Genomic DNA, 18,242 nt, shown 5'->3' with positions numbered 1-18,242 from the left:
AAAATGGCAGGAAGACAAGCAGATTGTAGGGGAAATAAACCAGCTTGTGTCAAAGTCATCTTCAACAAAGGCCTACATAAAGAGCCATGTTTTCAAAAGGCCCTTGGAAACATCAGCAGGTTGGGGGCCATCTTGGGGGAGCCTCATTCCAGAGGACAGGCATTGTGACAGAAAAGGGGTCCTTCTTCAGTCCCCATAGAGAGTGTTACTTAAGCGCAACAACCCTGCCAGATTGAATTGGCCAAGCAGGTACAATGCAACATAGATTGTTGCTGATAGTTGAGAAGTCGTATCCGACCCATTGCGACCCCATGGACGCAACATAGATAGTCCCTCAAAAACAATATTTAATATAAATTTAATTAAATGTGATTAAATGTAAATCCTCAGTATATATTTCACCACCTTTTTTATTATCATCATCACCATCATCATCGGAATAATATTTGAATATAGAAGAATGCTTTACACTTTTTCCCTGGACACTGCAAAACATACCAGAACTTGGCACACATTTCAAATGTTAAATATGTGTACCACAAGAGATCATGAATGACACCTTCTTATTGAGGCAGTCCAGCATGACAGTATATAGTGCAGTCAATGACACAGTATCAAATGACACACTGATGTCCTCACCACAAAAATCTCTGAAAACCTCCTGTAAAACATCTGAGCAGAAGGGTCGGGTGGGAGGAAAAGAAGCAATTAGTTGTCTGTAAGTGCAGTTCTTTGAGTAGTCATCTGTGGATATGTGAGTTGTGTGTCCACATATAAGCTCATTCCAAACCCTACAAAATCCTTCACGTATATTATGCAACTTGGCATGGCTAACTGAAGTACTACAGTATGAAATCTTATACACTCCCACACCACTCAGAAGTAAGCCATGTAACATTCATAAAGTCATTACCTTTAATTCTTCCTCCTTATTTGCCATTTCTATGAGCCCAGTTTCAAGGAGTTCTTCAACCGTCTTTATTTTGTCATCCTTATCTGTAATACTGAAGTGGAGAACATGTACATTGACAACTATTCAAAACTGGTTAAAATAATCAGGATAGCATCTTTATGCACATTTCCTCCATGGGTGCTTACCACTGAATAGTCTTCACAGAACCAGCTATAACACAGCCTTAATTCCTCAAAATATCACTTCATCCAGACAGCTCCTTCCCATCCTACTTTCCCAATTTCGTTACTGCAGGGAAAATGGCTCAGAGGCCACACTTAACTTTGTGAAGGTGGATGGAAGCTAATGATATTGCCTTTCTTTTTGATGTCCTTCTTTCTTGTATATTTCTTTTTTTTTCACCAATTATCTTAAGCCTCCTTTAAATATATATGAGGTTGTTTTTACATCTGAAAATAGGGGGAAATTTGTGTAGCTAGAATTTTGGAAACATCATCAGTATAACATTGGGAGAATGCAAGCTAAAGTTTCAGGAACCACAATTTACCAATTTCTGCTTTGCATAGAAATGTCAAGGATGATAACATCTCTATACCAAGCCATATTTTTCAGAAATCTGTTCAGAAACCCACCCTCAGCGATACAGATTTACAGCAAGGTAAATGTGAAAAATGATTAGAGGTCAGTTATTTCCCCCATTCATTACCTTCTTTCCAGTTGTTCCAGCAATTCTTTGTTAGCCTAATAAGTGAAAAACAAAGCAATAAATGTTAAATGTACAACTTTCATCCTAAAATATTCAGCTGCTTGGAATATAAATGTTCACTTAAATTCACTTTAAGTCATGGCACAAAACCCACCCCAGATATTTCAATATCATTAGCTGAGCATTCAAATGGAGTATGCCACTGATCTGTTAAGAAGAAACAGCAGAGCAGGGAGAGAAAAGGAGAGTTTTTAATGTGGTAATCTGAAAAACAAATATAGTCTTTTTTACTTTCTCTTTTGTGATGTTTGTCTGGAACCAAGTTAGTTGAGATGAGAGATGAAAGTGAAGTTCTTGGTGCTCTCAGAATTTGATTGTTTGCTTGCACTATGTTTCACTACCAACTAGATAGCATAATAGTGCAGAAATTATAGTCATCAATGCCACGGTAACAGTGTACAAATCTGCCCTTTTTCGGGTCTTCCTCAATTATACACCTGCCCATTCACAAGACGAAGTTGCCAACTTTGTGCAACCTGACTGAGTTCTTCTAACTCTTCTAACATTGTGAACAAATCTTTCCTAGACACTGCTGTCTACATTATTTTGCCATCTTTCATGACTGCAATGCTAAATTTTATCGATCTTTTATCAATCACAATTTTGAAAATATGAAAAGTATTCTGAATAGTAGCAATTTGCTTCAAAAATTGAAGTTATCCCTAGTAAATAGAATTATATTGTTAACATACATTTTTCTTGATCAAAGAAATTTGAAGGATTTTATAACATCTACTGCTACATTTTTGGTGTGTACGAGGTATCCTATACTATTTATACAAAACTAACAACTAATTGCATGCCATCAAGTCAGTATTAACTCTTTAGCAAACATGTACACAGATTTTCTCTAGGATGACCTATCGCCAAACTGGCCTTGAGATCTTTCAGGAGGGCACCCATTCATCCCATAGTGATTGACAACCCTACATGTTCTGCATAAGAAGCAATCAATAAGTACCTAGATCTTTGGTTCATTTCAATCTTAGTTATTTTCAGTCAACAATCTTTTAAAATCGAATCACCACAGAACCTTTAACATGGGTGAGCACTCCAGACGTTATGAACTACAGCTCTAGTATTCCTCCTCAAGTATGTTTGCATATCTATAATAGCAAAGTACTTTATAGTTTAGGGTTAGGGTAACTTAACCACTGAGACTTGTTCAAGAAACTATAATAAAAACACATAATATAATTTTTGTGAAACAATTGTGGAATAAGACTCAATATGTAATGGAATGGATCACTTTTTCTATCATGTATGTAGAATATAAAGGCTCCTATTTTTATTCCAGCAAGGAAGATAAAAGAGTTTTCTCTTTTATGGAAGTAAAAGCCAAGCTTCCAGCAGTTGAGAGATAACATTATTTAAAAAAATAGTTCCACAAGCGTGAGGTTAATTAAATAAAAACAGTGTAAACAGGGGTGGGTTTCTACCGGTTCTGTCCACCTCTGTAGAACCGGTAGCTCTGAAGAGCAGCAGACATAGAACCGGTTCTATGTCTGCTGATGTTTTTGCCCATCTGCCTGCCCAGGCTCTTACCTGACCTTTATTTCCTGCGTTTTCAACTTCGGCTGCCATGCGAGGAACAGTTGCAGTTAAAAAAGCAGGAAAAAAGTACTTTTTCAAATCTGCTTCTTGGCATACAGCGTTGCTCAGCTCTCCAGGCACCAGGCTGATGACGATTTACAGGCGCGCGCAGTGTACAGGGAAGCACATCGTAAATCACCGAACCTCGTAAATCACCGAACTGGTAGTTAACCCTGTCGGATCCCACCCCTGGGTGTAAATACAAGTTTTATGGAGAACATTCCTTCTTAGGAAAACTCCACAATTGAAAGAAAAGGAATAGGTACCTTTCATTCCTAGTAGAAAAAGGAATTTCATAACAAAATGGAATTTCCATTTTCTTACTTAAAGGAGGATATCCTTATCTGAAGTTAGAATGGTCCTCAAAAGGGTCTGAATAACTCATTGAGCAAACTTACAAAGCACTACTTATTGCAAAGCTCTTCTCCTGAAAGAAATGTCAACTTTAACTTGTGAATTAAAAGAGTTGTACTCTTCTTCCTTTGTAAGTTACTTACCTCACAGAGCTCAACCTAGTCTGAGGACCATATTGCTGCCCTGCATATAACACTGAGGGGACAGTAGTAGAGAAGATAGCCAAATGTACTGAAGAGTAGATGAACCAGACAATATAACTGTAAGCTTCCATGCACTGGGCTAGTCAATGAATAAGTTGAAGGAGGCCTTGACATGTTTTACTGAGTGATGAAAGATGTGGCTCTGATTATTCTAATACTGTTGCAGTCTCCTTCATAAGTTTCTCAGAATTGCAGAGTGCTACTTATTACTTTGAGTTCCAAGAAGTCTATAAGGTTTTAGTGAATCCAACAACATTCACTGCACAAGTCTCCTTAGCCCTGAAGGCTGGCATTGGCCACTAGGATGGGTGAAAAAGAACTTCCAAAAAAAAAAAAACCCTTTTCAAGGGCCTTGGATGTCTATCCATCATGTGAAAGACTTTCAGATGTGGTCTCAGTGGAATAAATGACTTGGTTTCCCCTTGCTTCTCCTCTCAAGAAGGAAAATGATGCCTACTGTAGGGAGTATGAGTGAGCCCTGGTCATGGAACTGAGCCTTTGAGAAGACCTAGGGCTGCTGAATTTCAACCATTTGGCATGCATCACTGACCTGATTAATTCCTGTAAGGGAGGAGGGCCAAGCCTGCCAAAATAGTTCAGCTTTGTTTCCAGAAGCTGCAGGCATTAAGCGGGGGCATCTGCCTCTTCTCCCAGTTGATGCAGAAGCCAAGGTATGATAGAGGCAACAGACTATCTTGCTCACTCTGTTAAAGAATGAGAACAGAGGAGAAGGTAATCTAAATAGCGGTAGATATGAATTTTGTCCTAAGAGAACACCACATGTGCTACAAGGATCTTTATGTTGCCATGTCAAATGGGAGAGCAGTGTATTGAGAATGACGGCCCAGTTCAAATCTAAAAAACCTCCAGTAGATGGGGAAATGAACATACAAACAAGATTCTTGGAAATAAAGAAAGACTAGCCAAAAGAATGGAATTTCAGGTTGCCACATGAAACGTATTACCAATGGGAATGATTCGATGACTTTGATAGCAAACAGATGACTGATGGATTGAAGTAAGAGCTTTGCTTTCTGGAATTTCAGGGAAGAACTTCATTAGCTATGTCGCTATATGAAACACCCAGGTGCCTGAATATTAGAACACTAGTACCAGGCAAATAAGCAAAACCTACTCACCCCCAGACTCATTGACTATCTTGATGTATGGTGTCCATTTATGAAGAATGACCCTTAGATTCCTGCTGCTTCAGCTGATAATCTGACTCATGACAATAAATTATGGATCCTTCTGTAACTTTGGTTGTGGATAGAAAATGAAAGGAAGTGACCTTAGGCTAAGCAAGTTGCTATTCACTCTTCTTGAGGAAATAGCTGGAAAGCTTCTTTGTTGTCCTTGTTTTCAGCCAAGAAATCATCTAAGGATTTTCAAGAACGTTTTCACCAAAAATGCTTAAAGTTAATAGCAACTTGGATGTATTATTTATTATTTGATTTACACCTTGTCTTTTTCCTGTGGAAAGCACTCGAGGCAGCTAACGAAAATTAAAATAAAACAAAATATAGGAATTTACCAACCGATTCAGAAAACAATTAAATAACAAATTTAATTGTTTTCTAATAAATCAAAAGTGCTGTTATACTGTGTGCCAAAAAGATGAGTCTCTTCAAGACGGCCTCTCTACTGATCTTAATAACCAGGCAGATTAATAACTAGAGGTCTAGTCTGCCTGGTGACCCTGCTCAACACATCTGCAGAGGAAATATTTGCTGCAGGATTTGAGGCTACAGGAAATACTTCAGCCACCCTTGGAACTAAAAGTAGACCGTCCAGGAAATCTGTGTTCACATTCTTAGGAAATGCTTCCTTCTCCACTGGCTGTGAGACTTCTGATCTCTTTGAAAGCTTCTTAGGGATGAAAACGTGAAATCCCCAAATTACAATAGCCCACATGGGCAGCTCCAGTGATCAGTTTTGAAAGAACTCTTCTTTCCTGGGCTTCAAGATATGCTTTCTTCTTCTGGGTGTCTTCAAAGATGGCTGTGGCCACATGCTTGACTTTCTGGCCAATTTGTTTGTGGGGTTCTCAATTCCCCTAAGAGATTGAAAATATGTCATTCCCTTAAGTGGGATGAGTAAACTACCACCTCTGCATAATTGTTAAAATACTTTGGGCAAGACAGAAGGAGACCTACCTGGAAAGGATATCAGATCACCTGAAGAGGTCATAGTTTGGAGGGTCAGTCCCCCTAACTACTGAAATCTCTCCTGATATGTCCAAGAAAACTGATGGACATCCTCGGCTATCAGAAAAAGTAATAAAGGAAAAAAAGGAAGAAATCGAAAAAAGTAGAAAGTAATGAAGTCAAGTGATATAGGATAAAGCTCTTGAAATGAGCTGCTTACTACAGCAGGCAAGACCAAGGAAGTGGCTGGGAGGTTATTACAGGGTTACAAAATTTCTTTGGCCTCCCATTGTAGCAGGAGAAGCATCATCCAAGCACACTCTCAGCCATAATAGGAACCAAAATTAAGATATGCAATAATATTGATTTTTACTCTATCAAGATAAAAGATCTGAGAAGTCAATTAGCAAAAGAAGTCAAAAGCAGCATGTGCTTCCACAAAAGTTCCCTTCAAATTAGATAGTGGCAACATTCCTAACTCCCACTGACTTTAGATCATCTTCCTTAGAAGATGGCCTGTTATAAAATAGCCTGTTATGAGGAACATCAAGAAATATTATGGCTCAATATGTCTGCCTCTACTCCAAGCCTCTTTGTGTCAGAACAAGTCTAAATCTTTCTGCCATTGAAAGGCAAAAGGTACATGCCTATCTCTGTTCATCTCCACACACCACTGCCCTCTTGGCTACTCTGTCACTTTTTCTGCCCTCTGCTCCTACAGCCCTGCCAATCCCCCAACTGACTTTCATCTTCTTGCCCCCCAACTACTGATGAGACAAGCCTGGCCTTTCTGAAGGAACAGCTGGCCACATGCAGTCTTCTTGCAAAGCAAGAAGTGAGAAGGTCATGCATGATTTGAAGAAGGGTGTGGACAGCATCAGAAGGCAACGGAGACTAATAAAGGTCCCAGGCCTCTATTTCAACCTCAGTATTGGCAATGGTGGCAAAGGCCACCATTGATGCTAAGGAGTGCCACTGTATAGGATGGCCAAAGTGACCTTGAATTGTTTCCATACCAGGCTTTTCTCTCCTAACATACATATTTTATTTGCAAATTCTGCTGAATTATAGATTTTACAAGCAATTTTTCTTAGCATGTTGCATTTTTGTCATTATTGTTACTAACATATGCATCACTTGCTAAAATTTTCTCTAGAAATATATTGTGCATGTGATAAAAGTTTGAATTTCAACAAACAGTTGTTTCAAATCTTTTAATCCAAAAGGAAAGATTATTCTGCATCAAAAGGGGAAATACATTTATATCTGATTGAAGATTCCTTTCAACAGGTATACCACTAAAGGCTCTTCTGCATCTAAAAATGCCAGCACAGGCTTGGTTGACAATAGGGAAGAAAAACTCAAAATCTAATGTTTTAGCAAGGTCACTCAGCAAGTTCATTCTCAACTAGTATGTTTTGTTTAATCTCTCAACCCATCTACCAACTACACATATAAAAACTAATGGATGATGTCATGGAAAGTTATATTACAAAAATAATGTTCTGGGAATGAATTAATGGTTTGATCTGAATGCTTTCCAATCCTATGCTTTTTATTTAGGATGAAGTGTTTAAAAGGAAGCATGAGTAAGGTAATAAAGCATTTTACAAGCCTGAACTGCTTATAAACATTACCCAGCCTAAAACATTTATTGAACAACACACTTTCATATATTGGCCTATTGGATGGGCCTATTACTCAAGCAATGGCTAAATTGATCAATGATGCATAAAGGCGAATATCTCTTCAATGGTAGTTTTATACTCTGACGATGTTAGCAGAAGCTAATGAAAGCTACGTGGATAATATAGTTTAAGTTCTGGAGATTGTGATGTCTGTCTCTTCTTTTTATAGCTACAGCTGGAACTTGTATTTTTATTGCAACTTTCTATATATATATATATATATATATATATATAGATCTTTGTTGTTGTTTTCGCGTAAGATTTGAGTATCTACGTTTCGATGATCTCATTCATCATCTTCAGGCTTCTGTCTCCAGCTCTGTGCTTCTCAGAGTAATGGGTGCAGCTGCTTCCTCCTTTTAACTGCCAGTGGGGTGGAACGATTGGGTGGGGGCTTGGCTGTGTTCTGATTGGGTGGGGTGTGTTCTCATTGGTAGGGGTTTGGCTGTGTTCTGATTGGTTGGGGGTTGCGTGTTCTGATTGGTTGGGGTGTTCTGTTCAGGAGGGCTTGGTTGTGCTCAGGTTGTTTTATTGCTGGGGATTTAGCTAGTTGTGATCTTGCTGTTTGGCTTCTAGTTGTGGCCTGCATCTTCATATGGTGTTGTTTGCTTATATCAGAGGGTTTGTGGTAGTGATCAGCTGCATCAGCTCTGGTCCATTGTTCCATTCGAATGGTGGGAGTCTGTTTTCTACATGGAAGAGCTCAACAGCCAACAACCTGAGCACAACCAGCCCTCCTGAACAGAACACCTAACCAATAGAACACGGCTACCCCAACAACGAACACAGCCAAACCCTACCAATGAGAACACACCCCACCCAATCAGAACACAGCCAAGCCCCCACCCATCAAGTTCCACCCCACTGGCAGTTAAAGGAGGAAGCAGCTGCATCTCCATTACTCTGAGAACACAGAGCTGGAGACAGAAGCTGAGATGATGAGACTTCATCAAGTGCTAATTTCAAATCTTACGAGAAACCCAACAACAAAGATCTACATAAATACCCGAACCTCAGAAAACAAATATATATATATATATATAGAGAGAGAGAGAGAGAGAGAGAGAGAGAGAGAGGGAGGAGGGAGGAGGGAGGGAGGGAGGGAGGGAGGATCAAAATGACCCAGGTACCCACTCTGTTTTCCATAATTGCTTTTGCAGCAACACTACAAGATGCTGTAATGTCATTCACAGCCTTAGAAGTTCATACTTCTATTCATCTCATTTAGAAAATTGATAGCAGAAATAGCAATATTGAAAACCTATTTGGGGAACACTTTTAAGTCCCTACTAAACTCTCTTTATCTTAAGTTGGAGTTCTTTGCATAAAGGAATTACAGAAGTGATTTTATCAGATGTCAAGAGCTTGCATGCCCCCCAAAACTCAAAATTCCAGAGCTACAATCACAATGGTAAATAAAAGTGGCCACCCCTGTGTGAATCCCAGAGCAGTCTTCCTTATAGTTGAACTAAACAAGCCTTCCATATCCTGGTTCAATCCTAGTATGCACTTCCATGCTAAACTAAGAAAAGAGGAGGAGAAGGAAGAGGGTGGCAAGTTGTGTGTCTCATCAACCTTGGCTATCCACAAGTTATTGTCTCTGTAGCCAGATACTAAATTCAATTTATCTTTTTTATACAAGTTCCACTGAAGTTACAAGCCAATGATGGAAGAGAGAAAAATAAAAAGAGAATGTAAATGAATGAATGAATGAGGATTGGCATTGTGGGATTCCAAATTGTACCATCATTTCTGCTTTTGCATCCATATATTTTGGGAGGGAGTACTGTAGGTGTAGATACAGTAGCTAACTGGAAGACCTGTTGCAATTCTGCTAAGGTCAATGGCAACGGAATGAGACAACCCGCTATGGCCAACCTGCTGTGGCTAACTCACAGCAATATAACTCACTGTGGGGCAGTTCAATAAATACAAAAGTTTAATTAATTTTGACTGAACCATGGCCAATAAGAAGAAGAAAGAAAGCCAATCCAGAAATACAAGAGTTATGTGGCCACCAATAATAAAAGTACCTGAATGAAATGATTAATACAGCATTGAATTGTCCTGCAGTGAGTGGTCCCGTGGTGAGTTGGCTGCGGCAAATGGCCAGGCTAAATTGTCCCAAACCTCACTGACAAGAACTTGCTGTAACTGATTCATTAGAAAGGGAATACTGATAGCTTTTTACAGTGGATGAGGCTGCTGCTCTGCATGGCAATCCTGGTATTGTATTATCATATTCAGACCACGTAATGTTGTTCTACATCAAAGTAAACCTTAGTAAACATAACCTATTCACTTTTCATTAAACAGAGACTGAACATCCTAAATTATTATTATCTGCAGCAAAGTGTGCCATACCTGCTCAGAGAGGAGAGCCTGCAGTTTCTGAATTTCCAACTGTAAAGTTTTGTTTTGATCCTTTAGATCCTAGAATGTAATTGTCAGATCATATTGTTAATCTGGAATTATAATCTTGGGGATGGTTCTTATCATTTTCTTTAAGAGGAATAGCATGAACATATGAAGAAATATTAAGTGATTCCTACTGGAACTGGCTTCTATGACTGCCTTGAAAAGGTAAATTTGGGGGAAAGACACACCCAGAGACACAGCTCTTCGTATGAAATCTCCTATTTCATTCTCTAAGCATGGTTTAATTTATCCTTAATCTGATGGTTTTAGGATTACAATTTTCAAAAATTCCAGATGGAAAGGTCATTGGCAAGTAATTTCAAAGTGGGATTTTAAAAGGACAACGAACATAGTAACTGCAATTTAGCAGAAGTTAATCAACAAGATTGAATACTGCCAAAATTTGGGGGTGGGGGTGTTAAATAAATAATAAAAACAGGAAAGGGGCAAAATAAGATCCAAATTGCTTCACAAAGGGTAAGGAAGCCAACCTGGACTTTTCTAGATATGTCAATTCCTATGAACTCCAAATTTGGTTAATAGACAGATTTTTGAGAAGCCCAGAACATTTATTGTAGGACATATTCACATCACATTTTGATAAAAACACAAGAGATAAAAATGCAAAATATGAAATATATAATTTAAAATATATAAACAGGAAGCATAGAGTTAAGGCATCAGAAATCCTACTCCTGGTTCAGGAACAGGGAAGAAATGAAGAAAACTAATGCTGAAGAAAAGCCAGCATTTAATAACATTGCCACAATCATAAGCTTTTGGGCCATAGACAATAATCCAGACTGAGACCACATTTCAGAATGGACCCCTTAGGTGTTTTAAGGGAATATGTAATATTCTCCACAGTTTAGAGTCTTAGAGCCAATCAGGGCATAAATAATTTAATTTTCGCTTTCCTGTTTCATTGTTTCCTACTCCTACTGTCAAGAGGTCACTGTCTTTTGTTCCATTACATAACAGCTTTGTAAAATGTAATACCTGAAGTTCCTCCTTTGCATCTGAAGCTTTGGAGTAATGTCCTTGCAGCTGATCTTCCAGTGTTCTGATTTTGTCATCTTTGACCTGCACACTGAAACGGAGAAAAGGATTAAAGTAAGTTTCCCCCTTGCTCACAAGACCTTGTTTGAGACCCTTCCCATTCCGAACTAATGCATAATAATCACAGCATTGGTTTCTCAAGAAGTAGTCTTCATTGGTTTTACCTTTTCTGTATCCACTCCAGCTCACGAATGGCAACCACCTAGATGTAAAAAAGATTAGTACAGCTTTTAATGTCACATCACAGCAAAATTCAGCAATTTTACTCACATCCAACTTTTTTTTAAAGGTCACATTTAGTTTCTGGCTCTGCTTTTCATTCTATGACAAGAAAAGGGATCGCACATATACTTCGCTTGACTCTGAGAAAGGACACATTATTTGAAAGGCTATGATGTTTTCAAAGCATCCTGATCTAACAAAAAAGAATACTATCTGTAAGGTAATATCTTAACAAGTGGAAACACTCTAGGTGAAATAGCCATTTGTAAATTTTATTTGAACAGATTTAAACATCTGTGTATTGGTAGGAATGAGATTGGCAAGTCAGGTATATTTATATCCATGTTTGCTCATCTCAAGATGTGGATTCTTGATCTTAATGAGGGGAAAAATGCATCTAGATCAGGGGTCCCCAACCTGTGATCTGCAGCTCACTACCAGTCCGTGGGCTAATTGCCACTGAACTGCCTGAGGCGTCAGCCTCTATTCGCGCCCATGGCCCCACTCACATAAGTTTTGTTGCGGGTGTTTGTGGATCCATTCATGCTTGTGTTGTATCAGGCACTTGCGGACACACTTGCACTAGTGTCATGGGCACTTGCGGACACACTTGCATGAGTGTCGTGGGCACTTGTGGACCTACTCACGTGAGCACTGCCGTGGGCACTCACGGTCCCTCAAAATCACCCCCTTTCCCCACTCCCCCTGCTCTGAGACATTTGTTAAAGGGAGTAAAATAGAAGGGCTAAAATAGGAGGAGGAAAGAATATTATATATGTTCGCCACTCTGAGTTATTTATAATAAAAATAAAAAGATGGGATTAAAAATCCTTAAATAATAAAAATATAAAAAATACTATATTTGTACAGATAACCCTCAACTTACGGCAATTGAGCCCAACATTTCTTTTGCTAAGCAAAATAGTTGTTAAGTTTTACAACTTTTCTTGCCGCAGCTGTTAAGTGAATCATTGCACTTAAGTTAGTAACACAGTTGTTAAGTGAATCTGGCTTCCCCATTGACTTTGCTTGTTAAAAGGGTGCAAAAGGTGATCGCATGACCTTGGGACACAGCAACTGTCATAAGTATGAACCAGTTGCCAAGCATCTGAATTTTGATCACATGATCATGGGGATGCTACAAAGGTTGTAAATTTGAAAAATGGTCATAAATCACTTTTTCAGTGCTGTTGTAACTTTGTATAGGTAATCAAAGCAAAAAGGGAAGCAACCGAAGGCTTTTGCTTCAGGAATCCATTTTTTTTTTGTTCCAAATAAGTAAACAAGTCTAGGCAGAAAAGAATGTTTTATTTTGTGGTGGGTTCATGTTTGTATGCAATACTGTACTGTATGTTTTCAGGCCATTTGGATTTTTTTTAAACAGAAGTTCTTCTGAGTAGGAACAGAATAATATTATCTTGTCTACATGGAACCTTATACTTTACTTTTTCTTCTGTCAGAATTTCTTTTAAGATGCTATGATTTCAACTACTCTGCCCCAAAAAAGACTACTTACCTGATTATTTGTGAGTGCCTGCAACTTTTGTACTTCTGCTTTCAGATTCATGTTGATATTCTGGACAACCTGCAGAGGGGAGAATGAGCATACCTTGTTCTTCTGTTCAATCTACCCTTTGACACACTGGATTAATGTTAAAAACTTTCCTGTGCAATTTAAAAAAGGCTAGCAAAGATGGAAATCAGCAGAACAGACCACCTGGTCAGTTTGCACGACCGACTGTAAAACTGATTTTACTCATTCTGAGGTCAGATTTACAAATGCAGAAGAATGAAATGGAAGAATGGACAGTCACCTCAGGCTACAGTTGCTGTGAAATAACAGACACCTCAGACACTCTGCAGCTTCAAAACTAGACTTTCAGGCAACACATTTGAATTTTGTTGGATCTGCTTGCACTACTGAATTTGCAGAGAAGTGCTTTGCATTTTGGAGAACAAAGAATGGTATTTTTTCTCTGAACTTGGATAAGATCCAAGAGTGAGGCATTTATAACATGATGGAATGAAAAGAAAAATGTCTGTTGATGTTTAAACTGGCCTGTTGCAGGCTCAAAAGGTTTCTGAAGAAAAGTGGCTTATGGATTATGCCGCTATCAATTCTCACTCTCTGTTCATGTAACCTTGTTTCAGAGTCTATCTTACCAATTTGTACGCATGTAAAGGAATAATTCATATAAAGGAACAATTTAATAAATACCGTCCTCTATATAAAAATTCTCTTAAATCTAAATATTAAGCATTTTCCTTCCCATTCATGCAACATAATCTAGCTTTTGGGGAATCAGGAAAAGAAACTTCCTTAGCTTTAGAATAATTTGTAATAACGGGGAATTGATCAGAAGCTGACTGTACTTTTTCTAAGATCTACTGCATCTCTTAAACTGCTGAAGTTTTTACTGCTTTCATTATAGGTGCTTTCATGCTTGCATAGGCACATCCCATCCCTCAAAGGCAAGAAAGTAGAGAGTACTGAAGTCACAGAAATGAACTAAAGCAAGCAGATGTAGTGGTTATCGATTATTTGTGCCCCACTGATAAATATAAGTATAGGAAGAGAAAGAAGACAAAATCAAGGTAATTGCTATCATTGAAATTAGACAAGAAAGAGAAAAATTAGTCCACTTGTTTACATGAAATATGAACTACAGCATCAGCAGCATCTAACTAATACAACTTGACTGCTACTATTATTTATTCCCACAACTGAAAGATAGCTCACTCCACCTTTCACAAATAATATTTCACTGTACCATTAGATCTTCTTCCTTGCTGGTTAGTTTGAGTCGTTCATTGGCTAAGGACTCCTCAGACTGATTTATTTGCTGATCTTTTTCTGCAATTCTGTAAGCATAAAAAAAATCAATAGTGATCTATAGTGGCCTTCATAAAAGTAGTTGCAGTGGATTATTCTATGAGTGGTTTAGAATATAAGCAGACACTGTGCTCTCTTGACAAAATGCAGTTTTTAAGGTTTCTATTATATTCTATTCATTATTCTGCAGATCAACTTGGGGTGGACAGGAAAAGGTAATAAAGTACCTAGCAACAATATAGGTAACAATATGTTTTCCATAAAGTAGTATCGGCACTTAATTTCAAGATATAGTCATTTAAAGAGGCTTTAGAGCGGGGGGGGGGGCACAGTCCACTCAGAACCGGGCCATGCAAGTGGCAGGTGAGCATGCACATGTGCACAGCTCCGCTTGTGCAAATAGAGTTGCACGCACAGGGTTGCCACTCATACAGAACCATCGCCTCATCCCCACCAGAAAGTTTGGGGATCATTTCCTTAGAGCAGCCTAGCAATAACATACTATTTAGATGGAAGAAGGAACATAATACTTTCACTATTGTCACCCACTTGGGTTCAAGACAGTAAATACTCCATTATTGAGGATTTTATACGGTTTCCAACCAGTGCTTATTTTATTTCCTTATGCTGAGTTGCGGATTGAGAAACTGTGGCATCAGACAGCCTGAAGTTCAGTACATATTACAGAATTCAGGATGTTTTATTTTTCTCTCTGCTTTTGACTTTTGGCCTTTGTGTTCTGATATAGAGATCAAAAATCAAGCCAGGTTGCAGCATTTAGTCCTACATGACTTAAATTTTCTTTAGACCTGTCTGACCTTAGCAATGCTAAATCAGGGTCACAACATTGCCTAACCACAGCCTTATCAATGTAATGTTAACTATTATACTAAGGCAGATAGTAGCATTACATTCCCCCTGTCCTCCCCTCCACCAAAAAAAAAAAAACCCAAAGAAGAGAATTGATAGTGAGATGGTGAGGAGAAACTGCTGAAGAACTGTGATTGGGAATGACAGAAAATAGTTTACATACTTTATTTTGAATTTCATTCAAATACTGATACATTGCCTTTCAAGACAGTGTCCGGGACAGTTTGTAAAATTTCCCATTCAGAAAGTTTCAATTGCAAATCTCATCACAGAACTGAGAAATTCTGACCTGCTACGTTAGGTTTCAGGAGTCCAAAAATAGTCACAGAAATTAAAGTTATTAGAAATTTTTATTTTAAAAAATGTAGGAGAAGCTTCTCTTCCTGTATCTCATACCCAAAGCCCCACAGCTACACACTGAATCATACACAATACTATTTCACTGTAAAGTATGAAAAACAAGAAGGAGACAAAGGTAATTCTTCTCTTAAAACAACATAAAATACAATGCCCTGAAAACATTCAACCTAAAGGGGAAATCCTTAGGAAGACGCCTGTAACTTCTAAGAATTTGTTACAATAGAGGTAAAAGTATTGACAATTACTGTATTTCCTTCAACAAAATCTCTTTCATATGCCCTGATACTTCTTACAAGTACAAGGAAGTAATCAGTACAGAAGCAAAAAAAGGTCTGGCTGTACATGTGCAAAATACTTACACTTTGTGCAATTCTTCAGCAAGGGCTGAAGCTGAACTCTGAAAGAGGGAAGAAACAATGGGAAATTATATTCAGAATGAATGTATGAAAGAACAGAAGATTTAAAGTGCTACCAAATTAGAAGAAGGCTAATTCTTTTTCAGTATTTAAGATGTTGCACTAGGGTCAAAGAGACCCAGGTTCAAGATCCTGGAGAAAAGGATATTAGAATACCTAAATACATCAATAAATCATACCAATGTAAACCTATCAGCAGGGATGTACAAAAATAACATGTGACTTGATCACTTCCATCAAATTAATCTGCACTCTCTTTCTCTAGTAGCAATGACTTTGCCTCTTATCCTCCAGCTGTCCAGCTAGATACCTAAGGTAATAGTTACAATTCAGAAAGAATCCTGAAAATGAGGTAGAAGATAGCTACTACAGCTTTCTATGCCAGTGCACAGTATGGCCATGGTATAATTTGTGATTCACAGAATTCTTAGGGAAAGATGCAGGCAGAGCAGTAACCTGCTTTAGCAAGCTGCACACCTGAAGCACAAGGAAAAAGTGGCATGGAGACGATGGAAGAGACTGGCTCTTCAGTAATTGGGGCCACCTGTTCTAGTCTGATGCCCAATGCATCTAACAGGAGGGCTTGTCACATATACCTGGACTGCCATCTGTGAATGGAACTTCTGAAGCTGAGTTTTCAAAGCCTCATTCTGTTCCATCAGCTCCTTTACAAAAAAAGGAAAATACAAACGGTGAAATACTCTATTCTAAACTAGCAACGTGCATAAACACAATTATATTTTTACACAACGATGCTACTGGAATTATTCATTCTGGAAAAATCATAAAGTTGCCCCATGCTGCATCATGTGGAGATTACAGAAACATCATCAAACCTGAGGATATTGTGGGAAGTCTTAATTCACTCAGAGAAACTCATACATATCAGGGTTATTCAATACTGTCTGTTAACCCTCCCAGGCAAAACAGAGAGAAAACAGGATTACGTGAACTAATTAAACTTTATTGTAAGGCTACCTTAGCAGAATCTAGTTAAGACTGAAGGCATAATATTACTGCCTCCACTCTTAACAGCTTGACCCATTAGGCCAGGTCCTTCCAAAATTTCTCTCTTTGACTATTAAGTCACTGGGGGCTCCTGTCTGTCTTGACAGATTGTTTCCTAGGCAGCATCAATTGCCCCCATCCCCACCCCCCACCCCCACTTTCCTCAACAGCATCCATACACTCCATTACAGTGCTTTTGGAGTCATTTTCTAAGGTCTACTACGCATTTTCCAAAATATACTGCAATCACAATAGGAGCACAAAGTAAATGTAAAACAGGATTTGCCCAACTATGCAGACTGCACTATATGTAGCAAAACTCAGGTGACAGCTCACCAATAAACACCCCAGGGAACTAAATTCATTTTTCATATTTTAGCATTCTGACTCAGGGTAAATTGGTTATTATCAAATTATCAATCTTAATATGCAACATATCCCTTAACATTGATGTTGTAACGGGAAAAAAAATCAAAACGTTAAAAGCTAAGCATGATCCCAGCAGAATGGCATACCTGCACCTGTCTCTGGATAGAATCCTCAGTTGTGACCCTCTTTTGTTCTGCTTCCATTAATTGCACCATCCTTTGTTCCAACTGTTGTTTTGAGACCATTGTATCAGTTAGTTTGCTGTGCAGACTCTGGATTTCATTGTCTTTAGCCACAAGTTTATTCTGCACATCTATTACAAGAAGCAAAAAAATTACTGCTACTAATTATTTGGGGGAGCTTCTAACCATTGCCAGATGTGTGCACTATATGAGTGTGAGCAGTCTCACTGAATTTTATGGAAGTGTAGGACATAAATATTTTAGACATACAGAAAAAGAGAGACTGATGTAAGAATGATCTGGCTCAGAACATAAGCAGCACAGTCTCAGCATGAGATCACCTCTCTGGAGAATAGAGACAGAAAGTGCATCACTCTCTCACACTACTGAGAACAAGCTATTACACATGAGAGGATTGCAATAGTGGTGAATATCTATAGGTCATATGTAGGATGAGGGTGAAAGTTTGTTCTCCAAGCTTATGGGCTGGTTTCCAAATGTTTTATTACCAGGCTAGGTAACATCTTCAGCGAAGTTTAGGGGACCCCTAAACTCTGTGGAGATGTTACCTAACCTGGTAAGGAAATGTACAGAAACTGACCCACAAGCTCGAAGAACAAACCTTTACCCTCAACATTAGGGGATGTAACCCCTGGTGGTTCTATTCTGCCAGAAGACAGTTATGCATGCATAGATAGCTGAATTTTGCAGTCCCCTTTCCCTTCCCTTCAGTGGAGAGACAGGAAAGCGATAGTAGGTAGAAGGGAAACGAGCAAAAATTAGATGCTTTGCTTTGAAGAAAGTCAGAACCATATCGGAAATACCATGCTCCCAACAACAC

The 18,242-nt window shown here is 38.6% G+C and overlaps 1 protein-coding gene across 50 annotated transcripts in view; it reads right to left on the bottom strand.

Annotated features, from left to right (window-relative positions):
• KTN1 (kinectin 1) overlaps positions 1 to 18,242 on the bottom strand; it is a 101,440-nt gene that overhangs the window by 39,397 nt on the left and 43,801 nt on the right. For 25 of the 50 annotated variants that reach the window (XM_026698680.2, XM_026698678.2, XM_087922376.1 and 22 more), the window contains exons 11-20: positions 17,366 to 17,532; positions 16,439 to 16,507; positions 15,786 to 15,823; positions 14,135 to 14,225; positions 12,880 to 12,948; positions 11,306 to 11,343; positions 11,082 to 11,172; positions 10,029 to 10,097; positions 1,620 to 1,654; positions 914 to 1,004 (exon numbers count right to left, since the gene is read on the bottom strand). In XM_026698680.2, coding sequence (XP_026554465.1) covers positions 914 to 1,004; positions 1,620 to 1,654; positions 10,029 to 10,097; positions 11,082 to 11,172; positions 11,306 to 11,343; positions 12,880 to 12,948; positions 14,135 to 14,225; positions 15,786 to 15,823; positions 16,439 to 16,507; positions 17,366 to 17,532 — 758 coding nt within the window. The remainder of the gene's footprint in view (positions 1 to 913; positions 1,005 to 1,619; positions 1,655 to 10,028; positions 10,098 to 11,081; positions 11,173 to 11,305; positions 11,344 to 12,879; positions 12,949 to 14,134; positions 14,226 to 15,785; positions 15,824 to 16,438; positions 16,508 to 17,365; positions 17,533 to 18,242) is intronic. The other 25 variants (XM_087922372.1, XM_087922368.1, XM_087922387.1 and 22 more) reach the window with 3 other exon arrangements.

This window comes from Pseudonaja textilis, chromosome 1, assembly GCF_049901715.1.
Source record: "Pseudonaja textilis isolate UNSWEBS1 chromosome 1, rPseTex1.2, whole genome shotgun sequence".
NCBI classification, from domain to species: domain Eukaryota; kingdom Metazoa; phylum Chordata; class Lepidosauria; order Squamata; family Elapidae; genus Pseudonaja; species Pseudonaja textilis.
This window is presented reverse-complemented; position numbering and strand designations above follow the sequence as displayed.